The sequence below is a fragment of the Schistocerca piceifrons genome, chromosome 2, assembly GCF_021461385.2.
Source record: "Schistocerca piceifrons isolate TAMUIC-IGC-003096 chromosome 2, iqSchPice1.1, whole genome shotgun sequence".
In the NCBI taxonomy this organism is placed as follows: domain Eukaryota; kingdom Metazoa; phylum Arthropoda; class Insecta; order Orthoptera; family Acrididae; genus Schistocerca; species Schistocerca piceifrons.
In genome coordinates this window covers 703,720,432-703,741,806 of record NC_060139.1, presented here as the reverse complement: position 1 = coordinate 703,741,806, position 21,375 = coordinate 703,720,432, and the positions used below count along the sequence as shown (strand labels likewise).

At 42.3% G+C, this 21,375-nt stretch overlaps 1 protein-coding gene across 1 annotated transcript in view; it reads right to left on the bottom strand.

The window, feature by feature from the left end:
- Positions 1–20,020, bottom strand: part of LOC124775765 (limbic system-associated membrane protein-like) — a 242,770-nt gene extending 222,750 nt beyond the window's left edge. The window contains exons 1-2 of the mRNA XM_047250597.1: positions 19,903–20,020; positions 19,741–19,779 (exon numbers count right to left, since the gene is read on the bottom strand). Of these exons, the coding sequence (XP_047106553.1) occupies positions 19,741–19,779; positions 19,903–20,020 (157 nt within the window). The remainder of the gene's footprint in view (positions 1–19,740; positions 19,780–19,902) is intronic.
- Positions 20,021–21,375: the final 1,355 nt, after the last annotated feature.

Genomic DNA, 21,375 nt, shown 5'->3' with positions numbered 1-21,375 from the left:
TCTGATACCTTCGTCATGCCGAGGGGAGGACGCGAATTCGTTGTCGGGGGAACAACTCTTTGACAACTTTATGGCGATACGGAGACAAGCTGGTGGCGGCTCCATTACGTTATGGGGAACATTCGCGTGGGTATCCATGAGTCTTATGAAGATCGTGCAAGGCACCGTGACGGACAAGGAGTATGTAAACTGGTTGCAGACCACGTACATCCTTTCATGACGGCCATTTTCCCCGACGGCAGTGTCATTTTTCAACTAAATAACTCGCCATATCACAAGGCCAGGAGTCTGATAGAATGGTTCGAGGAACAAAGCGACGAGTTAAAAGTGATATGCGGGCATCCCAACTCACCCGATCTGAAACTCATCGAACACATCTGGGATGTGATTAAATGTAGCGTCAGAGCCCATCATCCCCCTTCTCGGAATTAATGGGAATTAGGTGACTTTTGCGTTCAGATGTGCTGCCAGCTCCCTCCAGCAACCTATTAAGGCCTAATTGCTTCCATACGACGGCGCATCGGCGCTGTTATCCGCGTCAAAGGAGAAGTTACAGGCTATTAGGCAGACTGTCATATTGTTCTGGCCGATCAATGTAGTTGACGTTTTCTGGTGTCTATATTGGCTGACGATTCCGTACTTTTGTCAGTCGTAGAGCATATCCTGAGCTAATTAGGTATCGCGAACAGAATCACTTCCTCCATGCTAATCAGCATGGTGTTCGGAAATATTGTCGTACGAAACCCAAATCACTGGATTCTCATATGAGATTCTGAGAGCCGTTGACCAAGACAGATAGATGCAATGTTTCTTGACTTACGAAAAGTATTCGGCACAGTACCACACCAACGCTTATCAAAGAAAGTGCCATCGTATGGGCTATCAAACAAAATCTGGTAGAGGATTGAGGATCTCTTGGAGGGAAGGACGCAGCATTATTATCTTAGGACCTTCCCCAAGGAAGTGTGTTGTGATCCTTGCTGTTTATGCTGTATATTAATGACCTGGAAGAATTGTCGACTTAACAAAATGAAAAAAAAAAAAACATAGTATCCTAGGATTACAATATGAATGAGTTGTATCTGGAATATAGATACCTGGGTGTAACAATTTGTTGGGATATCAAATGGATGGATTACTGACTTTCAGCTGTAGGTAAAGCAGGATGTAGACTTCAAAAAATGGTTCAAATGGCTCTGAGCACTATGGGACTTAACATCTGAGGTCATCAGACCCCTAGAACTTAAAACTACTTAAACCTAACTAACCTAAGGACATCACACACATCCATGCCCGAGGCAGGATTCGAACCTGTGACCGTAGCGGTCGCGCGGTTCCAGACTGAAGCGCGTAGAACCGCTCGGCCACAGCGGCCGGTGATGTATACTTCGATCCATTGTTAGGATTCTGGGAAGATGCTATCAGTCTACCAAGGAGATCGTTTATGAAACCGTCTCGGTGCGGCCCGTTCTAGAACAGTGCTCAGGTGCTCGATACGAGAAACAGGTGTACTGCAATTATGAGAGGAATGGCGCCGCAAATGGTCACAGGTTTGTTCGACTCACAGGAAATAGTTGCGGGAATGTTGTAAGGTCTGAATTGTCAGACCTCGAAGACAGATGCTAATTATCTTGCGAAAGGCTATTTACAAAATTTTAAGAACCAATATTTAGTGAAGAATCTAAAGATGTTCTTCCTACCTCTGCTTGTTGCTCCTGTATGGGCTGTGAAGGCAGAATTACACTAATTACAGCACGCACAAAAGCATTTCAGCGTTCTTCCCGCACCTCATACGCGAATGGAGCGGGAAGGAACCCTGTCAAGTGATAAAATAGGAAATACTCTTTGCCGTACACTTTACAGAGTGTTGACGTACGTGTAGAAGTGAGTCAACAACTCACCTAATCATTTTCGTCAGGTGTTGAGAATAATGTGATGGCTGTCTGGATCCAACTGTGCTCTGAGATACCCTTGGAGCCAGCACATGTAACGTTTCACCATTGTCTCTGTCGCGTATCAGAATTCACCAACCTTCAGGAACTGTCTTCAGAGTTTTCTTCAGTTTTAACTGTCGACTTGTTTTTTGTTTTTCTTTGTCACTTCCTCAACTGTTTATACTTAGTCTAACTACTTACTTATCTTCTCAGCAAACCGAGTATCTCGTATGGAAGCTGCAGTGTGTCTTCTGGCAAAGCGATTGCATCTTCTAGTACGAAGACTGACGCAACTTCTCTAGGAGGGAACTCCCGGCTCATTTTACTGATCGCGAAGTGGTTTAGCCTTTGTTACGTCTGGAATTAGATGTGAGGGAAATTTACTTGTGAAATTGGAGAGACACATGTAGTGTGCAGTTCTGCGCTTGCTGGTGTGCATTGAGATGTGTCATGGACGCAAATACCCAATGCGGCGGCACCGTTCTCTAGTGCCGGACGGAAAAGCTCTGTGTGCTGGGTAACGCCTAGGTGCGGCTGCAGAAATGAACTCGGATAGGAAATGAGGCAGAGCGCTTTGAACCGGCCAAGCGCTTCGCCTCTCATTGCTCCGTCGGGTCGCATCACGCCAGCCGAGAGTTCTGCGTGATGCCGAGGAACGATGCCTCCTCGGCCAAAATGTCGGGAATTAATCACAGCTGTGTCATCCATGTACAGTGTAAGCTACGCCCTGTCACTGCGACATCGACGGCATTCGGAATGTAAAGCATCAAGACACTATACTGACCCTCCGGTACACTGACATACACGCGTCACTCTCTTAGCCCATCGCCCTGTACCCTAACGTAGAACATAGGACATGCTGAGTGATACACACACCTATGTAAAAAGTTTGTAACGGAGGCGGTGCGCCGCGCGTGATTAGCCGAGCGGTCTCAGGCGCTGCAGTCATGGACTGTGCAGCTGGTCCCGGCGGAGGTTCGAGTCCTCCCTCGGGCATGGGTGTGTGTGTTTGTCCTTAGGATAATTTAGGTTAATTAGTGTGTAAGCTTAGGAACTGATTACTTTAGCAGTTAAGTCCCATAAGATTTCACACACATTTGAACATTTTTTGGAGGCGGTGTAAGACAGTGTCGAGCATGACGGAAATATCCATGACGATTGTGCTGACGAATTCGTGCTGTTTTATTGCGTCGAATATCTCATCCGCATTTCGGTGGAATAAAAGGAGAAAGACGATATCGGTTTAACTTCCAGTCGATGACGAGGTGACTAGATACGGAAAACAAGCTTAGAATGTGCAAAAGGGCGCCGGAAAACTGGAGACATCTTTCAATGGATCCATTCACTAAGAAATTAGGAAAACAACAAAGAAAAAATTATGAACTCACAATGGTTTCACGTGGCATCCAAAGGGTAAAAGACATATTTTGTGAATAAAAATCCGTTGATTGTACTTCGGTTTCTTAGTTTATTTCCGATGCGTATTTTGATGCAAAGGTCATCACGATTTCCAAGATTCACTAGAGGTTTTTCGTCACGACCCGATAAAGGAAATTCTGACGAGGAAGCCTCCGCTCCGAAATAGATATCAGAAATAAAAACTTTAACACCGAAATACAGACAATGACGCAAAGGGATTAAACCCTGCTCCTCTCGAACGCTAGTAAAATACCGTAACCAGTAGACTACTTTATAATGAATGATCTTTATCTTTACAAAGCTTTTATCTTTACTAACAGTTGAGTGGGGTGGCTCGATACAGCTGTCATAAATTTGAAGAACTGAATGTTTGCCACAGCTGCATAAATTTATTCTGTATTTTATACCGGCTTCGGCCGTAGCGACCATCTTCACAGGAAGACTATCGACAAAAATAAACTAACAACGCATCTAAAGAATAAAATAAGTATTGCATTGTATATATATTTAGCTTTCTCATATATGCACAAGTTCTTTGATTTATCATCAGATGCCAGTCCTCGTCTTAACAGTTTGATGTTCGTATTGTTTAATCGTAATGAAGTCAATTTTCTTGTGGTATCAAAATCATCACCTGTTAGATGTGATTCAGTAAAGATTTTGTGACTCCTGTTCAAAATGTTCAAATGTGTGTGAATTCCTAAGGGACCAAATGCTGAGGTCATCGGTCCCTACACTTACACTCTGCTTAAACTAACGTATGCTAAGGATAACACACACAGACCCATGCCCGAGGGAGGAATCGAACCTCCGGCGGCAGGGACAGCGCAGTGCGTAACATGGCACCTCTAACCGCGCGGCGACAGCAGAAAACCATGTTTTTTTTTGTGGGGTTCAATTTTTTGTCACCAAAAGTAGGTTAGTTATTCAAGCTGTTAACCTGTGATACACAAGTGCTTCCCGATTTGTTAAGGGTCAAGACTGCAATAATTTAATAAAATTACACTAGTCTGAGACCCGTAACGCAGAAACTAATCAAAGAAGAATTCTCAAATAAAATTCAGAATGAAGACAATATTGTATAGTTTTAGGTAGCATTCGTAGGGTGTTTTTACACCTTAAATTTAATGTAGTTTTCATTATGGTTCATATTTTTTCTGAAAAAACTTTAAATGGAATAAAAATGGGTGCCACTGTGTTCATTATTTGGTTTGAAAACAATGTTAGTCAACTTTTTATAGTATCTTCAACGGAGAAATATTAAAAAATAAAAAACTAAATACCAAGACCAGCAGCGCCCATGAATCATGATAGAGCCGTTGTCGAACGGCTGCTGTCTATGCTTCACGACAGCGTGAGCTTAATTATTTATTATTTAATTATTTTTTCCATGATTCAGACAAAGGACTCCATATAACTGAAATCAATGCGTGTAAAAAAATGGTTCTATCCTATGTCAGTCTAATCTTCGAGAAAATTGTGTTTAGTTTAACACATGTATAAAAGGTTTTTAAAAATTGTATTGATTATTGTTATGTTATTGTTACATACCTCTAACAACAACAGAGATTCAGCTTCAGAATTAATCGTAGTTCACTGAAATCTGATATGAGATTCTTGAATTACACTGCAGTCAAATTATCGCGTTAGGAAAATAACAAACTTCACCGAATTTTAACTCGAAAAACATTGAAGGGATAACTTTATGGAAGTTATTTTCTGCCACCTTAATTTGCACATGTATAAATTATTAATAATTTAAGAAAAGGCGAGGTCAGTTTTTTCATATTTCGTCCGATGAAAATGGAAAGCCCATGCATGGGTAGTTCCTGCTGCAACGCCTACTCGGTATCGTCCATGCTTCGTAAAATTGCTCGTTGGTGTTGTAATCATTCGCCTCGCAGCGCTTTAGGGTCCTTAACGCAGCTTTTATTTGTGTAGGCTAGCGATGACTCGGGGCGTTGGGAGAACATTTCCTGACACGAATACCCTATGGATTCATCTGCTCTTTACTTAAAGAACGATGTGTAGAATTTTATTGTTTCGTTCTGAGTGTGGAGATGAAATGTGACAACTTCCACGTGTAGTATTCAATGATGAGGCTAATTTAAGTAGAGAAGCAAACCGCTACAGCGTAAATAATATGGGGAACACAGAAACCACGTACAATAGTCGAGCAGAGACACACTCCCACCTTCACGCGTTTTGCACCTTCACTTCCCAAACCTGTTTAAAAAAAAGTTCCATTGCTTCTTGTGGAAGAGAGAATTACAGGAATCACATACCTGGATATGTTGGAGCTCTGACTTTTACAAACGCAAGAACAATTCGAAACTTTAATTTTTCAACAGGACGTAGAACAACTGCTTCGTCGCTCGCCATGTAAGAGCAATTTATTAACCCTGTCTCATCTAATGAAGAGCTGCAGTCGCATGAAGTTGGTATGACATTTAAATCGTAAGACGAGGTCAGATAGCAAATGGCAGTCCATGAGTGGACGGAGTTCATTTTCTGGCTAACAGGCCAAGCGTGTCACGCGGTTGTTAATCTTAGTCGACAGCCAGCATGGCGAAGAGAGTAATTCGTGCTGATGAAGGGGTTGGTTTACAGACGCTTGTTGCTAGCGTTTTCAACTGTGATACCGAAGTAAGTGATTCATCTTTCAGTGATTCATTTTGACCCCCATCACTGTGTATCACAAGATCTTCAAGACCAACGCTGCACATCAACTGCTATGGAGTGCACAGTTACCTGGGTACTCTGTTTGCAGGCGACCATTGGCGAGTACCTCCCCCACTAGACTTCACCCAAAAACATGAGCTCATTTCCCGATACACATAATCCCAGCTGAGAAGAAAAGTGTCACAAAAAGGTGTGTTATGTGCTACTCAAGAAGAAAAAGAAATGAAAGCGCATGGCAGTGGAAAAGTATGATGTTGCTCTACATTTAGTTAACTGGTTGAGGCCTGCCATACTAGCTGATATGTAAAATAGCCACACTAGCTGATGTGTAATAGACCTGATTTCTCAGCACCCAGTGCGGTATTTACATATGAGCTGATTGGATTAATATTGAGCTACTTCGACATTAGATTGGTGGTTAGAGGGATCCTGTGTTTGGGAAGCGAGACCACGAGCGGCGAGCTGTACACGCTCGTGAAATTGTCGTACGGGAAAATCCCCACTTCATCGCTACCTTGTAGCTGCTGTGTCCCATCGCTCGTGCTCCGAGTGTAACACCACGTTCCAGCTCACTTAAATCTTGATAACTTGCCATTGTAGCAGCAGTAACCGATTTAACAACTCCACCAGACACTTTTTGTCTTATATAGGCGTTGTCGACCGCAGCGCCGTATGCCTTTACCAGTTTCTTTGGCACTTCAATGTATGAACTAACAATATCTTTCCTGTATTTATTGTTGCGTATTTGAAAATTATTTCGACGACAGGCGTACAGAATGACACGGTTGTCGCCTGCCGTGTCAGGGTATCAGGCGATCAGAGATTCTCAGTTATGACTTGAAGGTGCTGTCCATTTACAGCAGGCGTTGTGGATTATCTGCACGAACTAGCCGGAAGTAATTAGAAGCAGCCAGCCGCGGATGTACGAGAGCGCGAGCACAGACGAACACACGTCTCTGGAGGACTGCACTGCCCGACCGTAACAGTGAAGCAACCAGAAGAGGAAGAGGACGAGGAGGAGGAGGAGGAGGAGGAGGAGGACGAAACGGAATGAAACTTCACGGGTTGAGCAAGTATGTAATGTTATTGCAGTGGTTACAAAATTCGAGTCAAATTACCTAGAACTCAGCAGTGTGGACGCACTCATCACTATGACGTTACGCCACCGCTGGGCTGAATGCATGCACTGATTCGTTTGGGAATTGTTCCCTAAGACCATTGTGTCATCTTCTGAGGCAAGCTGACCCACAGCTGTCGTAAGTAGCCCTTGATATCCTGGATGTAATTGATTTCCTAGCTTGTCCCACACGCGTTCTATCGGGGGAGCAGATCTGGGGACCTTGCTGGCCCGGGAGTACCTCATCAGCACGCAAACTGTTCTTGGAGACATGTGTCATGCGTGGATGAGCACTGTCCCGTTGATAATCACGAGTAGCACAGTGATACCGCCGCATGAGTACGCAGGCTGCCAGTGATGTACCGCTATGCCATCAGACTTCTCTCAACCACTGCCAGCCGTGACCTGTTGACTGTCCACACCATGACCAGCATCGCTGTGCCTCTCCATAACATAGGAAGAATGGGAGCCCTCCCCAGGTCGCCGATGTACTCACCGACGATGGTCATCCGAGATGGTGCAGAAAGGTTATTCATCGCTAACACAATGCGCCACCATTCAATAGCAGCCCATGCTTCCCGGTACCACTCCAGATGTAGCTGTTTGTGCTGTAGTGTTAGTGGCAATTTACGCATGTGAGGTAATTCCTTAGTCCGACTGCTACTAGTGTCCAACCAAAGGCGCGGGATGACACCGTATGTTGCAAGGAGTCCATTAATAGTTCTCAGGTAGCAGGCCCAGATGTGAAGAGCTTTTTTTGAGTCAACAGGCTTTTTACTGGTTTGGTGCGGCCCGCCACGAATCCCACTATTATGCGATTCTTTTCATCTCAAAGCAGCACTTACAACCTACGTCCTCAGTTATTTACTGAATGTGTCCCAATCTCTGTCTTCCTCTACAGTATCAACCCTCTAAAGCTCTCTCTAGTACAATGGAAATTATTCCGTGATGTGTTAACGGATATCCTAGCATCCCGTCCCTTCTTCTTGTCAGTATTACCCATTACCGATTCTGCGAAGTATTTCCTTATTCTTTACTTTATCATCCCACCTAATTTTCAACATTCTTCTGTACCACCACACCTCAAATTGCTTCTATTCCCTCCTGTTCCAGTTTCCCCACAGTCCATGTCTCACTGCCATATAACACTGTGCTCCACACATATATTCTCAGAAATTTCTTCGTCAAATTAAGACCTATATTTGATACTAGTAGACATCTCTTGGCAAGGATTGCCCTTTTTGCCAGTGGTAATCTATTTTTAAGACCTAATTGCTCCGTCCATCAAGGTTTATTTTGTGCCTAGGTAGCAGAACTCCTTAAATTCATGTACTTCGTGACCACCAATTATGATGTTAAGTTTCTCACTGTTCTGATCTCTGCTACTTCTCATTACTTCCATCTTTCTGTACTCAGACTGTTCATTCCGTTCAGTAGTTCTTGTAATTCTTCTTCACTTTTACTCAGGATAGCAACGTCATCAGCGAATCGTATCACTGATATTCCTTCTCCTTGAATTTCAGTCCCACTCATGAACCTTTCTTTAATTTACACCACTGCTTCTTCGATGTACGGATTGAACAGTAGAGGCGAAAGACTATATCCGTGTCTTAAACCCTTCTCAATCCGTGCACTTCATTCTTGGTCGTCCAATCTTATTACTCGCTCTTGGTTCTTGTACATATTGTATATTACCCATCATTTCCTATAGCTTACCCCTATTTTTCTCAGAATTTCGAACATCTTGCACCATTTAATCTTGTCGAATGCTTTTTGCAGGTCGACAAATCCTATGAACGTATCTCGATTTTTCTTCAATCTTGCTTCCATTATCAACCGCAACGTCAGAACTGCCTCACTGGTGCCTTTATCTTTTCCAAAGCCAAACGGATCGTTATATAACAGATCCTCAATTTCTTTCCCATTCTTCTGTATATATTCTGAGACTTGTGTGCATGAGCTGTTAAGGTGATTTTGCGATAATTCTCGCACTCGTTGGCTCTTGCAATCTTGGGAATTGTGTGGATGATGTTTTTCCGATAGTCTGATGGTATAGCGTCAGTCTCATACGCTCTAGACACCAGTGTGGATAACTGATTGTTGCCACTTCATTTAACGATTTTAGAAATTCCGATGGAATGTTATCTATCCCTTCTGCCTTATTTGATTTTAAGTCTTATAAACCTCTTCCAAATTCTGATTCTAATACTAGATCCCCTAACTCTTCCCTATCGACTCCTGTTCCCTCTTCTGTCACGTCATCAGGCAAATCTTCCCCCTCGTAGAGGCCTTCACTGTATTCTTTCCACCTATCCGCTTTCTCCTCTGCATTTAACAGTGAAATTCCCATTGCACTCTTAACATTACCACCCTTGCATTTAATATCACCCAAGGTTGTTTTGACTTTTTTATATGCGCGTAGGTCCTTCCGCCAATCACTTCTTTCTCAATTTCTTCACATTTTTCATGCAGCTTCTCTACACTTCCGATTTATTTCATCCCTAAGCGACTTTTATTTCTGTATTCCTGAATTTCCCTAAACATTTTTTACTTCTTTATTTCGTCGATCAACTGAAGTATTTCTTCTGGTAACCCGAGGTTTCTTCGCAGTTACCTTCCTTGTACCCACGTTTTCCTCTCCAACTTATGTGATTGCCCTTTTTAGAGACGTCCAGTCCTCTTCAACTGAACTGCCTACTAAGCTGTTCATTATTGCAATATCTAAAGCCTCAGAGAACTTCAAGCTTACCACTTCATTCCTTAGTACTTCTGTATCCCACTTCTTTGCCCATTCATTCTTCGTGACTAGTCTTTTGAACTTCAGAATACGCTTCATCGCTACTAAATTGTGATCTGTGTCCATATCTGCCCCTGGCTACGCCTTACAATCCAATCTCTGATTTCGGAATCTCTGTCTGACCATGACGTAATCTAACTGAAATCTTCCTGAATCTCCCGCCTTTTCCAAGTATCACTCCTCCTTTAGCGATTCTTTAACAGAATACTTGCTATTACCATCTGAAATTTATTGAAGAGTTCAATTAGTCTCTCTCTTCTCCCATTTCTATTACCAAGCCCATATTCTCCGATTCTTCTGCTCCTTTCCCTACAGCCACATTCCAATCCCCCATAACTATTAGATTTTCATCTCCATTTACGTACTGAATTACCCCTTCAATATCCTCATACACTTTCCCTGTCTCTTCATCTTCTGCCTGCGACATCGACATGTATAGCTGAACTATCACTGTCGATGTTGGTTTGCTGTCGATTCTGATGAGAATAACCCTATCACTATTCATAACGAATCCTTCTCCTGTTATACAATTTCCAGCTGGTGTCGATATTTTCCCATACTCATTTGACGAGAAATCTTCGTCTTCTTTCTCATACTTAGTGCACGATACGTTGATCCTCGCTTGCGGTGGACAGACTTGGTCGACCGGAAACTTCCCGACGAGTAAGCTTTCCCTCAGGTTCCGATGCAATCCAACATCGGACCACTGTCGCATCACAATACCCCACAAACCTAGGTACTGTACGACTCGATCAGCCTACAAAGCAATGACCCACTATGAGTCCCCTTTCAAACTCTGTCAGTTGATGATAACGCTGCCTCAAACGAGTATGCGGCATCTCCGTGTACTTAACAGTGATCACTCAACATCTGACCCTGTTCGGGCACCTTACACACCTACTCTACCAGGTCTGGTGACGACACTAGTTGAGTGGCTGTTCTACGTGTCACAGAGAACTGATACTGTAATCATTTACATACCCACCAATGATGCGTACATGTACGAAGTTACATCGGCGTCCGACCTTATCTTCTGAATGTTTTACTCTTTTTGTCTGGTATTGTGTTCTGTATCCATACACTACTGTTATTAATGTCACCTGTTCTCTGAAGGCAGTCACGCTAAAAAAATGGCATCATCTGTTGATTCGGTGTAAAGTCGCTGGTTCTTCTTCGGGGGAATCGCAAATATGGAGATCAGTATTGATAATTAAACAGAATTTGTGACGGGTACATCCCCTGCATAGATTCAACTTATAGTGGTGTAATACAGAGAATACACGATGATGTTACAGCTTCTCTGAGAACTGATCACGGTAGAGGGAAATTCAATATTGAGAGAATAATCAGGCATCGGAATTCCACATTACCGAAACAGTTCTCAACGGCCATGTAGGTAGTTTTCAGACCATTTATCTGGGAGAAAAAAGGCATACACCTAAGTGGAAAATATGTGTCCTAATCTCGTTCTGCTAATGACTGTGAACTGATTGCCACTAGCGCAGATAAACGTCAACAACAGATGAATAGAACAGAGCAGAACTGCTGTCTCGCGGCGGTTACGTTCAATAAAAAGTTCTCGAGCTTTCAGTCGCGTCAAGTGGCTAAAATGCCGCGCGCTTTCAACCGAGTCCCCTTTGGCCATTGTCACTGCACCTGACAATGGTGAAGGGGTACTTGGTGGAAAGTTCGTGGCATTTAAGCTACTTGACGCATCTGTAAGCCCGAGAACTTTTTACTTATAAAGCAAGTTTGAAAGTAGACTTGAAAACACAATAAGACTAGAGTGAAGTATAATCTACATATCGAAACTAATATCGAACAAATTAAGCCATATAACTCATAGTTAATGAGTTTTTGTGACTAGAGCTGTTGAAGACTACGACTGTATGGACAAGAAAAGAAATAAACAGAAGAACGAAACTTATGCGGCATGCTCTGCGCAAAGTGAGCACAGTTCTCGGAACTAAGCTACCAATGTCGCTGAAACGGGATGTGTATTTCTGTCTAGGTGGTGGTGGTATTACCACTTTGACTTGTGGTACTGAGATACGGTGTATCAAACACCGTGGATTATCCAAAAACACCCGCCTCTCAACCACCTCTCCCCTTCTCTCTCTCTCTCTCTCTCTCTCTCTCTCTCTCTCTCTCTCTCTTTCTCTCTCACTCATACACACACACACACACACACACACACACACACACACACACACACACACATACAAATCAAATAAATTTTTCCCTCAGCAGAACCTCTGAAGAAAGTCGCACCAAACATGTACAACTAGCGTCACACTGGACAGGAGAAAAACCATGAAGAAATGAGCGGCCACAAAACATAGCGTCTCTCGAAGTGTATGACAACGTAAGTGTCGTCCCAAATCTAGTTCCTATGTAAAAAAAATGTGTGACAACATGTCAAACTGATGTCAAAGAAAGTGCGAAAAATAAGGTATATAATTACAAGAGAAGAGAAAACACAAGCCAGAGTTGTAGAAATCACGTTTTTATCTAAGAAAAGATGTGACGACAGACGAAAGTGACGCGTGAAAACGTGAAACTAGTGCATGTAATTAGGACAGAAAAAGGAAAAAAACACATCAAAGCTACGCAGACGAATGGAAAACTTAAGTACAGGATATGCAACAGTAGCCCTTTCGAAAAAGTATTTCAAAATTAATGTTTCTCTAAGCACTTTATTTCGACTACTCTGCAAATCGCATGCTATCGAACCATAAAAAGACATAAAAACAAGTCGACTTGTACAATTCCACTTTCGCAGTTAGTGTACTTCCAGGTGAGCAGTCATAACAAAATAAAAAATACACGTGTAGACCTAAAATAAGAAACAGCGATAAACATTTATATTTTTACAGTAATAAATCGAGATACATGCAAGATCACAAATACGTATCAAAACGTGTTTGTGTAAATAGAAAAAGAAACGCATCGTGCTTTGCAGAAGGCGGAGTTTAAAAACCCATATTTCATGGGTTATATTGTCTTCTTCGTCTGCCTGTACCTGACACACCTCGAGTTAACACTGTGAGCACTTTGCACTGTTTCATCATTGTATTACTCACATGCAGACTCTTTTTGAGTCGTGATATTAATTTATTATACGATATGGTATCTGCTTAATATTTAAACCGAAGCATTTTGTGATCGTGTTCACGAAGCAGGGAAGTGTTATAATAAATGATTCGCATAAACCTAGTGCCTGTCAGTGTTACACATTAACAGAGAGAGTCGCAAAGCCTAAGACGGCTATAATGAAGCGCATCAATCATAGATTTACTGTAATATATTTTCTTGTGAGGAGCATTGAGCTTCATTTTCATTTCCAACTTTAATTACGAAACAAAATTATTCACTGTACGGCACTATGATAACAAAATGTTACAAGACATGTCTGTAAATTCAAACTGATTTCATAGATGTATAGCTACCTAAAAATAATGTGTCAATTCGAAACCCGTCATTATCATGGACAATAAAGTTATTTAAACATTGCATATTTTCAGTGGCTGGTATTTGAATTCTATAGCTCGTATCTTTTATGTAGTTGAGATGACTGTCAACGTGTCATTTATTGGGAAAATAGCCTCAATTGTGCAACAACTCTTAGAAAGAGACTACATTTCTATGAAATTATTAATAGATGAAGCAGACTGTAGTACTGGCTGTAACAGCAACGAACTTGAATTCATTATCAGTTAACACCAAAGGTTCGGATGAAAAAAATGCAACTTGTCATGAGCTGTGTAAGCATAAAAATTAATCGCGGAAATGTCTTCGTTGATGAGCGCTACGGCTAACTGTTAATGCCAGTAAAGTTATTGAGGACGAAGCGGAAGACTGGTGACAGGTACACAAAAAAAAGACAGAAATGTTTTGCAAAACGTTACAGTTGAGCAAGGCGGCGGCGAAAAAAATACAGAGGGACGGACGTGATACTTACGTGGGTGACTATGCTAACGGATTGAATTCTTGCGCTACAGTGAATAAACTGAAGAAATACTAACTCTGCGGAAATTTCGCAGGTTTGAGAAACAGGACTGAAGATCTAGTTTAGTGTGTAAAGCCTCAGATAAATTATTACAGACAAATATGCGTTCGCTTGCGTAATGCCACGTATAAGGTGAAATATACGCTAGCAAGTAGTACTGCCGAGCAAAAGTTGAATTGTTGATGGACGTTTGGGGCTCTGCTTGTAAGAACGCTTGAGCGTACACTTTTGATATCTCTGGAATGATGCCTCTCTGCCATAATTTTAACTCGTTACTTTTTTAATCTTTGATTAAATTTGTGTAAAGTTACCTACAGCGCGCTAGGTATTCAATACTTCCGTCTGTTCCACTGTTCTCAGATTTGTTTCTGTTCCAGTCTTTCTATTGGTTCTGAAAGACTTTAATAAGTATTTATTTACGATATTTCCACGACTTACTGCAATATATCACAATACCACATACCTACAGCAAAGCGTAATGACTCAGAATGGACAGAAATCAAAGGGTATACACGGAAATGTCAAGTGTTGGATTTACAGCAAACTACAAAGTATAGTCCACTTTTGCAGGAGTGCAACATTAAACTGTCAGCAAAATCATGTGCTGTGCATTGAATCACCATCTGTTCGATTTACAGTAAACAACAAAATTTGGTGGTAGCTTACCAAAATCACTGACATCGAACTAGCCACAGTTATTTACTACACAGTAAAAATCCATGTATTTGGTATATAACGACGAATGTGACAAAAATCCGATAATTACGCTGCAGTCAAAGTGACGTCATAAGTGATCATAGCAAAACGATGAGAAGCGCACATCTCAAAACCGCTATAGCTGTCAACCGCAGCACAGGTCGGTTGGTGCTGAACTGCTGTAACAGCCAGTTTTATCCAAAGCATCTATATACAAAGTACGATTCAACTGTCCCTGTCTATGGGTTATATTTAACACGCAATGCCTTCAAAAACCACGTGCGAGATTCTCTTATTCTCTCACTAACTACGTGCAAACTATTCGAGCTATTCAAGAACAAAGTGACCTTCAAACAAGCTTTTCTTCATGAATAACTCGAAAACCATGGCCTCCAGCACTAACATATCCCTGTACAAAATATAACTAAGTTAAATTTCTTAAAAAAACCGGTCTTGCTTATTTTTCTGTAGGGCTAATAGCTTGCGGCTAGTGAACGAGAGAATATGAAAATCTTACAGGTGCTTTTTTAAGGCGTTGCAGGTTGCTTAAAGCCATAGGTAGGTACAGCTGAATCACCTTGTATGTTCCGAAAGTCGCCACGGTACAGTGCATATTGGAGCGCACATCGTTTTATTGTTATCGATTTTATTTCTTGTTCCATATGTGCACTGAACGAGGGAGGAATGAATGCCTTTGTTCTCACGATCCCTGAGCAAGATATACGATGGTTGACAGCGTGATGGTAGCACAGTCGTCTGTAAATACAGGGTCTAAAATGTTTGCCCAACAGGGTTTAGAGAAGACTACGTTGTATTTCTTCCAAGTATTCTCATCTCAGTTTCCCGGGAATTTCTGCTAAACTTATATGAGCTGTATCATCCTGTAACGATCACATCAGCACGTCTTTGAATTCGTTCCAAGTTTTTTGTTGTTCCTACTTGCTAAGGGCTCCAACGACTGGAACAATCTTCTACAACCGGTCGTACTAGCTTGTTACATGTGTTTTCCTTTACAAGAAATGTAACAATGTTTAGGACAGCTTACTAAATGGAGAGCATCGATACCACCTCTGGTTCTGAAGTGTTTGATAACGTTTCAGTTTTGTTAGGTACAATATATGTCTTTCGTTGAAGTGCATGATACATTGGAGCATATACAACAACAATAATTTTATTTACTGTTTATGGTTAATGATAACATCCCTGCCAGTCATAACACGTAAAAATAATATTCCACAAATTTGGTCATCCTATTAATGTCACGTCAAAATGGAGATGTATAAGAGAGGAGATAATTTTGTAGATAAATACACGACAAAAACACTGAAACTTTCCATCATTTAATTTGTTTAGGTAATGTCATCAAATCCTGCGCTGTCATGAGATTGTATTTAAATCGTTCAACACCACAATTTATTAGGCATTAGTTAAATACGTAACTTTTCGTTATGAAAATGTAGTTGACTTCTTTAAAAATATGTTTATTTGAAGTAAAGTCAAATAAATGAAATATGCTAACGAAAATTCGTACCCTTTCCGGAATTTCCGAACATAAAATTGTAAAAAGTGCTTAAAACAACTCTTGTCACTGTTTTAGCCATTTGATTTTTCTACACAACAAAACATATATAGCAATTAAATTGATATTTGTGAAGAAACTGGATGTAACAAAAATATTCTAAATGACACGGTATCTCTAAGGTTCTGGTACTTACCCATAATTTATAAATTCTTGTAAAAAGTGTGCCATATTACAGCTTTTAGTTCGCATTAGATAGAGGGAGTTCCCTAGTTCTTTGCATAGCCGTTAGTTCTTTGCGCTCGCGTTTGGTGTATAAATGTAAAACTTTTTATGAATGTGGCCTCCTATTATGTTGAAAATGTGACTTTGCTTGATTTTAACTTACTTTTGTGCGGATATGCTACCGAAGTCGACCAAGGCGCGTACAAAAATAAAGGTCAATTAAGAACCAACTAAATGTTTCCATTCGTATTAATTTCAAGCCATCCATCGGTAAACAACGCGGCGTTTATTTGCGGAGAACATCGCTGAAAGATGAATATGAAATTTAATTCGAGATTAATTTTTAAACGACCATTTTACCCGTGAAAATAAAATACGTCATAACAGCTTTGAGGCTAGAAGGTGTTATGAACTATTAATGTTTACTTCAACATTTAAATTCAAAAGCGAATTATCTTGCATACTTATTTTTAAATACTAAGACGGTAGTGTGTTATTGTGCAGGGGGTGCTTTCAAGATGCATAGCATTTTGCAGAACTCTTCCAGCAAATCTAAGTCTTCCATTCGCCTTTCCTTACGTTGATTCTTTACGTGATCGTCCTATTTCATACTGGTTTTTAGTATTACCACTAAATACTCGCAAGATGTAACCTGCTCAATACGCTCACCATTAATCTTGTAATCGAATACTATCTGGTCCTTTCCATTCCTTATAGGCATTATCTTACCTTTATCCACATTTAAGGAGAGCAGCCATTCATTGAACCAAGTGGAAATTTTGTGTACGCCTTTCTGCAACTCCTGACGATCGCCCAGTGACGATACTTCCCTGTACACAACAGTATCGTCACCGAACAGTCTTACAGTGCTGCTGATCCTGTCTAATAAGTCGTTTACGTATGTTTAGAATAGCGGGAGCCCTATTACGCCTTCTTTGGATACACCCGATATTGATTTCTTTCGTGTGGAACATTTGCCGTCTAGTATACCGTACCGATTTCTGTTAATCAAATATTTCTCGAGTCAATGAAAGATCTGCTATGATACTCCGTGCGGTTGTATCTTGATTACTGGTCGCGATATGGCACAGGACTGAATGCCTTACGGAAATCTACGAAGACGAAGTCTACGAGTTTACTCACATCTATTGTTTGCAAAATGTCGTGTATAAATGAAGCGAGCTGTGTTTCGTACTGCGCGCTTCGACATTGTGGAAGTCCAGCCAGTCACACGGTTAGAACTACTTGTTACCCGCATTTTTTGAAGTTCGAGATCTCTTTGTTGTCCTTCCCTTTGTCTGTCGGTCTATCCGACCCTTAAGAACTATTTTTCTCACTTGAAATTTATGCCGCGTACTGAGGTCTACGATTTCTTGTCGGTGTACAAAATTTAAGCTTATGAAACTAAAACATACGGCCATTTACACTGGCGAGCCAAAACTTTATGACCACTGCTTAGTAACTTGTTGGTCCATCTTTGGAACGCAATACGTCACCGATTCTGCGTATCATGGATTCGATAGTTTAATGGTATGTTTGTGGAGGTATGACGCACCAGATGTCCACGCACATCTCATGTAATTTCCTTAAACAGCGGGCCGCTGATTTGTGTACGTGGTGATGGCGCCTAATAGCGAACCTAATGCGTTCCATTGGATCCACATCAAGCGAATTTGGTGGCCAAGACATCAACGCGAGTAAAATGTCGTGATTCTTTAATCACTGTAGCACGCTTCAGGCGCTGAGACACGGATAATCATGCTGCTGGAAGATGACATCTTCGGCAGAGAAGACATCAAGCGTGGAGGGGTGCAGATAGTCCACCGCTGTCAGCGTCTCTTCGATTACTACCACGGGTCCCATGCGAGCGCAGCAGAATGCCTCCCACAGCACAACACTGCTCCCACCAGCCTGCGTCCTTAGCGCGATGCGCATTTCGAACCGCCGTTCGCGTGGATGACACCTTTTGTGGAAACGACCGTGAACCTGGTGTAGGAAAAACGTGATTCATCCGACGAGGCGATACGTTCCCATAAGCTCACGGCCCAATCTCGACGATCCCTTGTCCGCTTCAATCGCAACTGACGACGTCGTTGGGCCAACATGCGAACACGCTGCGGTTGTCTGCTGCGGAGCACCATGTTCAACAATGAACCGTGTGCTTCGAAGCACTAGTGCGTGCACCAGCACTGGCAGAGATGCCACACAACCCCACCCAACCTGCTTTACAGAGCATGCAAGCCTCCTAATGCCACCTTCTGTGAAGAGTCGTGGGCGTCCGACCACTTATTTTCCAGTGGTAGTTTCACTGTCGTCCTACCACTTTCCATAGATGCTCACTACTGTAGCACGTGAACATTCGACCAGCGACGCCGTTTTAGAGATACTCCTTCACAGGCTCTGGGTGATAATAATAATATCACCTTTGTCAAAGTCGCTTACGTCAGTCAATTTCCCCATCTGGGACCCTGTCGTCGTAAAAATGATTTCCCGTCCGTCTTCGATCCACTTACATACTTTCTTTGCCGTGCCACGTTCCCGCAAAGCCACCAGGCGACATCCAACCTCGCGGTGGGAAATGGTCATAATGTTTTGGCTTGTCAGCGTACGCCACGTATCTTATACTAGCAAACTCACTCATCAAATACTTGTTTTGCAAATCAAACTGCCTTTTCCTGCAGCTATTTATTTTATTTAATCCATACGCGTTTCGCCTTCTGCTGTAATTCGTAAGTAATTACATTTTTTACAAAAAATCGCGAAGTGAACTGTTTGATAATCTATAACTATCAAAACTGTATCATTACAGATCCCACTGATGATGCCTTAAAACAGCAGAAGGCGAAACGCATATGGATTAAATAAAATTAATAGCAGCAAGAAAAGGCAGTTTGATTTGCAAAACAAGTATTTATATTCTTGCTGCGGTGGATGGCCACACAAACAGACGTGTCACTCATTACAATTTACAGGATACTGCCTATTGACGTAGGAACACGACATTTGCCAAAAGGTATGGATTCACAGTGTAAACAAAAGAAAGAAACCGAAAATTGTAATTACATCACGCGAAAAAAATATTTTTTTGTCATTTGTTTTTCGACTATCTGTCTCTCCGTTTGTTAAGACGCTTTTTTCTCAGTAACAGGCGTACATCTTGCCACTATCGATATCGACAACTGGCAAAAATCGTCGAAATTCGCGATTCCCGGGATGCATGAAAGATGTGTATACATAGGCACGTTTGTACCGAAACCGCGGAGCCCGACTCCTACTCGCACTTATCCGGAATTTTTTATGCAGACGACGACTTTGACCGCCTGCCCGCAAACCTCGACTCACCAGAGAGGAGCAGCGCGACCAGCAGCAGTCGCAGCAGCAGCGGCCGCGGCGGCGGCGGCGGCGCCGGGCGGCCCGTGGCGGTGTCGGCGGCTGCAGCGCCCGCGTCCATGTCTGCGGCCGCACTGCGCGCCGCCACGCTTTATGCCGGAGCGCGGCACCCGCTCGTGACGTCACGGGGGTCGCGCGGGGGCAGCGGCGAGCGTTGCTGGCTGCTCGGTGGCCACGCCGCCCGCCACAGCTGGCGAGGCACGCAGTCTGCCACCACCACAGCAGGTTCCATCGTGGCTCACGACTAACTCCCTCACATAAATTTAGAAAGAAAGAAAGAAACACGCTTAAGTGTAGGCCAAATGCGCATAATTGTAAGCCTTTTATTATGCACTAGCTTTTCGCCCAGGGTTCCGTCCGCGTACGCATGTCACATATACGAGAGGCATTCCATAAGCCAGGCTCATCCAGACTGTGCCCCTGGGGCGCTAGCGCCCGCGATCGCCCGCGGCCAGCGCCCCGGGTGAATTCGTTTGTTGTTGTAGTGGCCGAGCCGTGTCGCTTAGCTGGCCGTGCGGACCGCCGAGCCTCGCCATGCCGCTGTACGCGCGCTTCGTACGTAATTGTCTTCTTTCACAATGTTGACTGTAAGAATTAAAGAGATTCATAACCTTAATTCTATTTTTTTAATAAGTACTCAAACTTTGTCGGTTAAAATTATTACGTGCAAAGCAGCAAACTAAGGATCCGATTTCTAAACTCTGAAAAGGTATACAAAAAGATGTAGCCCGAAGTATAACAAAAAATATTTACTTGTAACTGCTAACAGTAAGAATGAGACTCTATATCCCTTACATAAAATTATTTCTTAAATAGAATATTTATGACTCTAGTTCATTTAAGAAACTGATATATTTTTCAGAAGACGCCTATTGTACATAATGACGAGTGTGCATGTGCAGTACGAATAGAATGAATCTGTGGGTCAGAAAACAACTAAGATGTTCTTCGATTCTTGTTTTGGATATTGTTTTCTAAAGCTTTGCGTAGTAATTCTGCCACACGAACACTAGTTGTTACGTAAACAGTAAATGGTTTGCTTGTCTTACCGCTCATCGACCTCTTTTACAGAGGTGCGCTTCCTCTGTTACTTTGTTTACGTTGGATCTGACTGCAGGACAGTCCATCGCAACGCAGTATTGTGTGGTCTCACTCGCTCCGCAGTTCCTATGCCGACACTAGCGACACACGGTCGCGGACAGGGCGCTGAACTACACTGCCTTGCGCCCGCGGGCGCAATTCTTGGATGAGCCTGCCATAAGCAATGCAACACATTCTTTTCTCTGCCAATTTCGGTTGAAAAAGTGCGAAATTTGTTGTGTGACATAGTGGAATATTCCTGCTTCAGCCCATATAGTTTCATGAAGTTCCAATCATCCTATCATCAATCCTATCGTCAGTGTGTAACATGCAGTGTCTTTTAGTTACATATTATACATATGTACACTTAGTTCTTAGCTATGGCATTTTTTTTTGGGGGGGGGGGGGGGGGGGGGAACAAATACACAAAATATGAACACAATTTTCAGGCTCCAAAAAAGAGCCATAAGAATAATAACCAAAAATACTAGTCGAGCTCATTGTAAA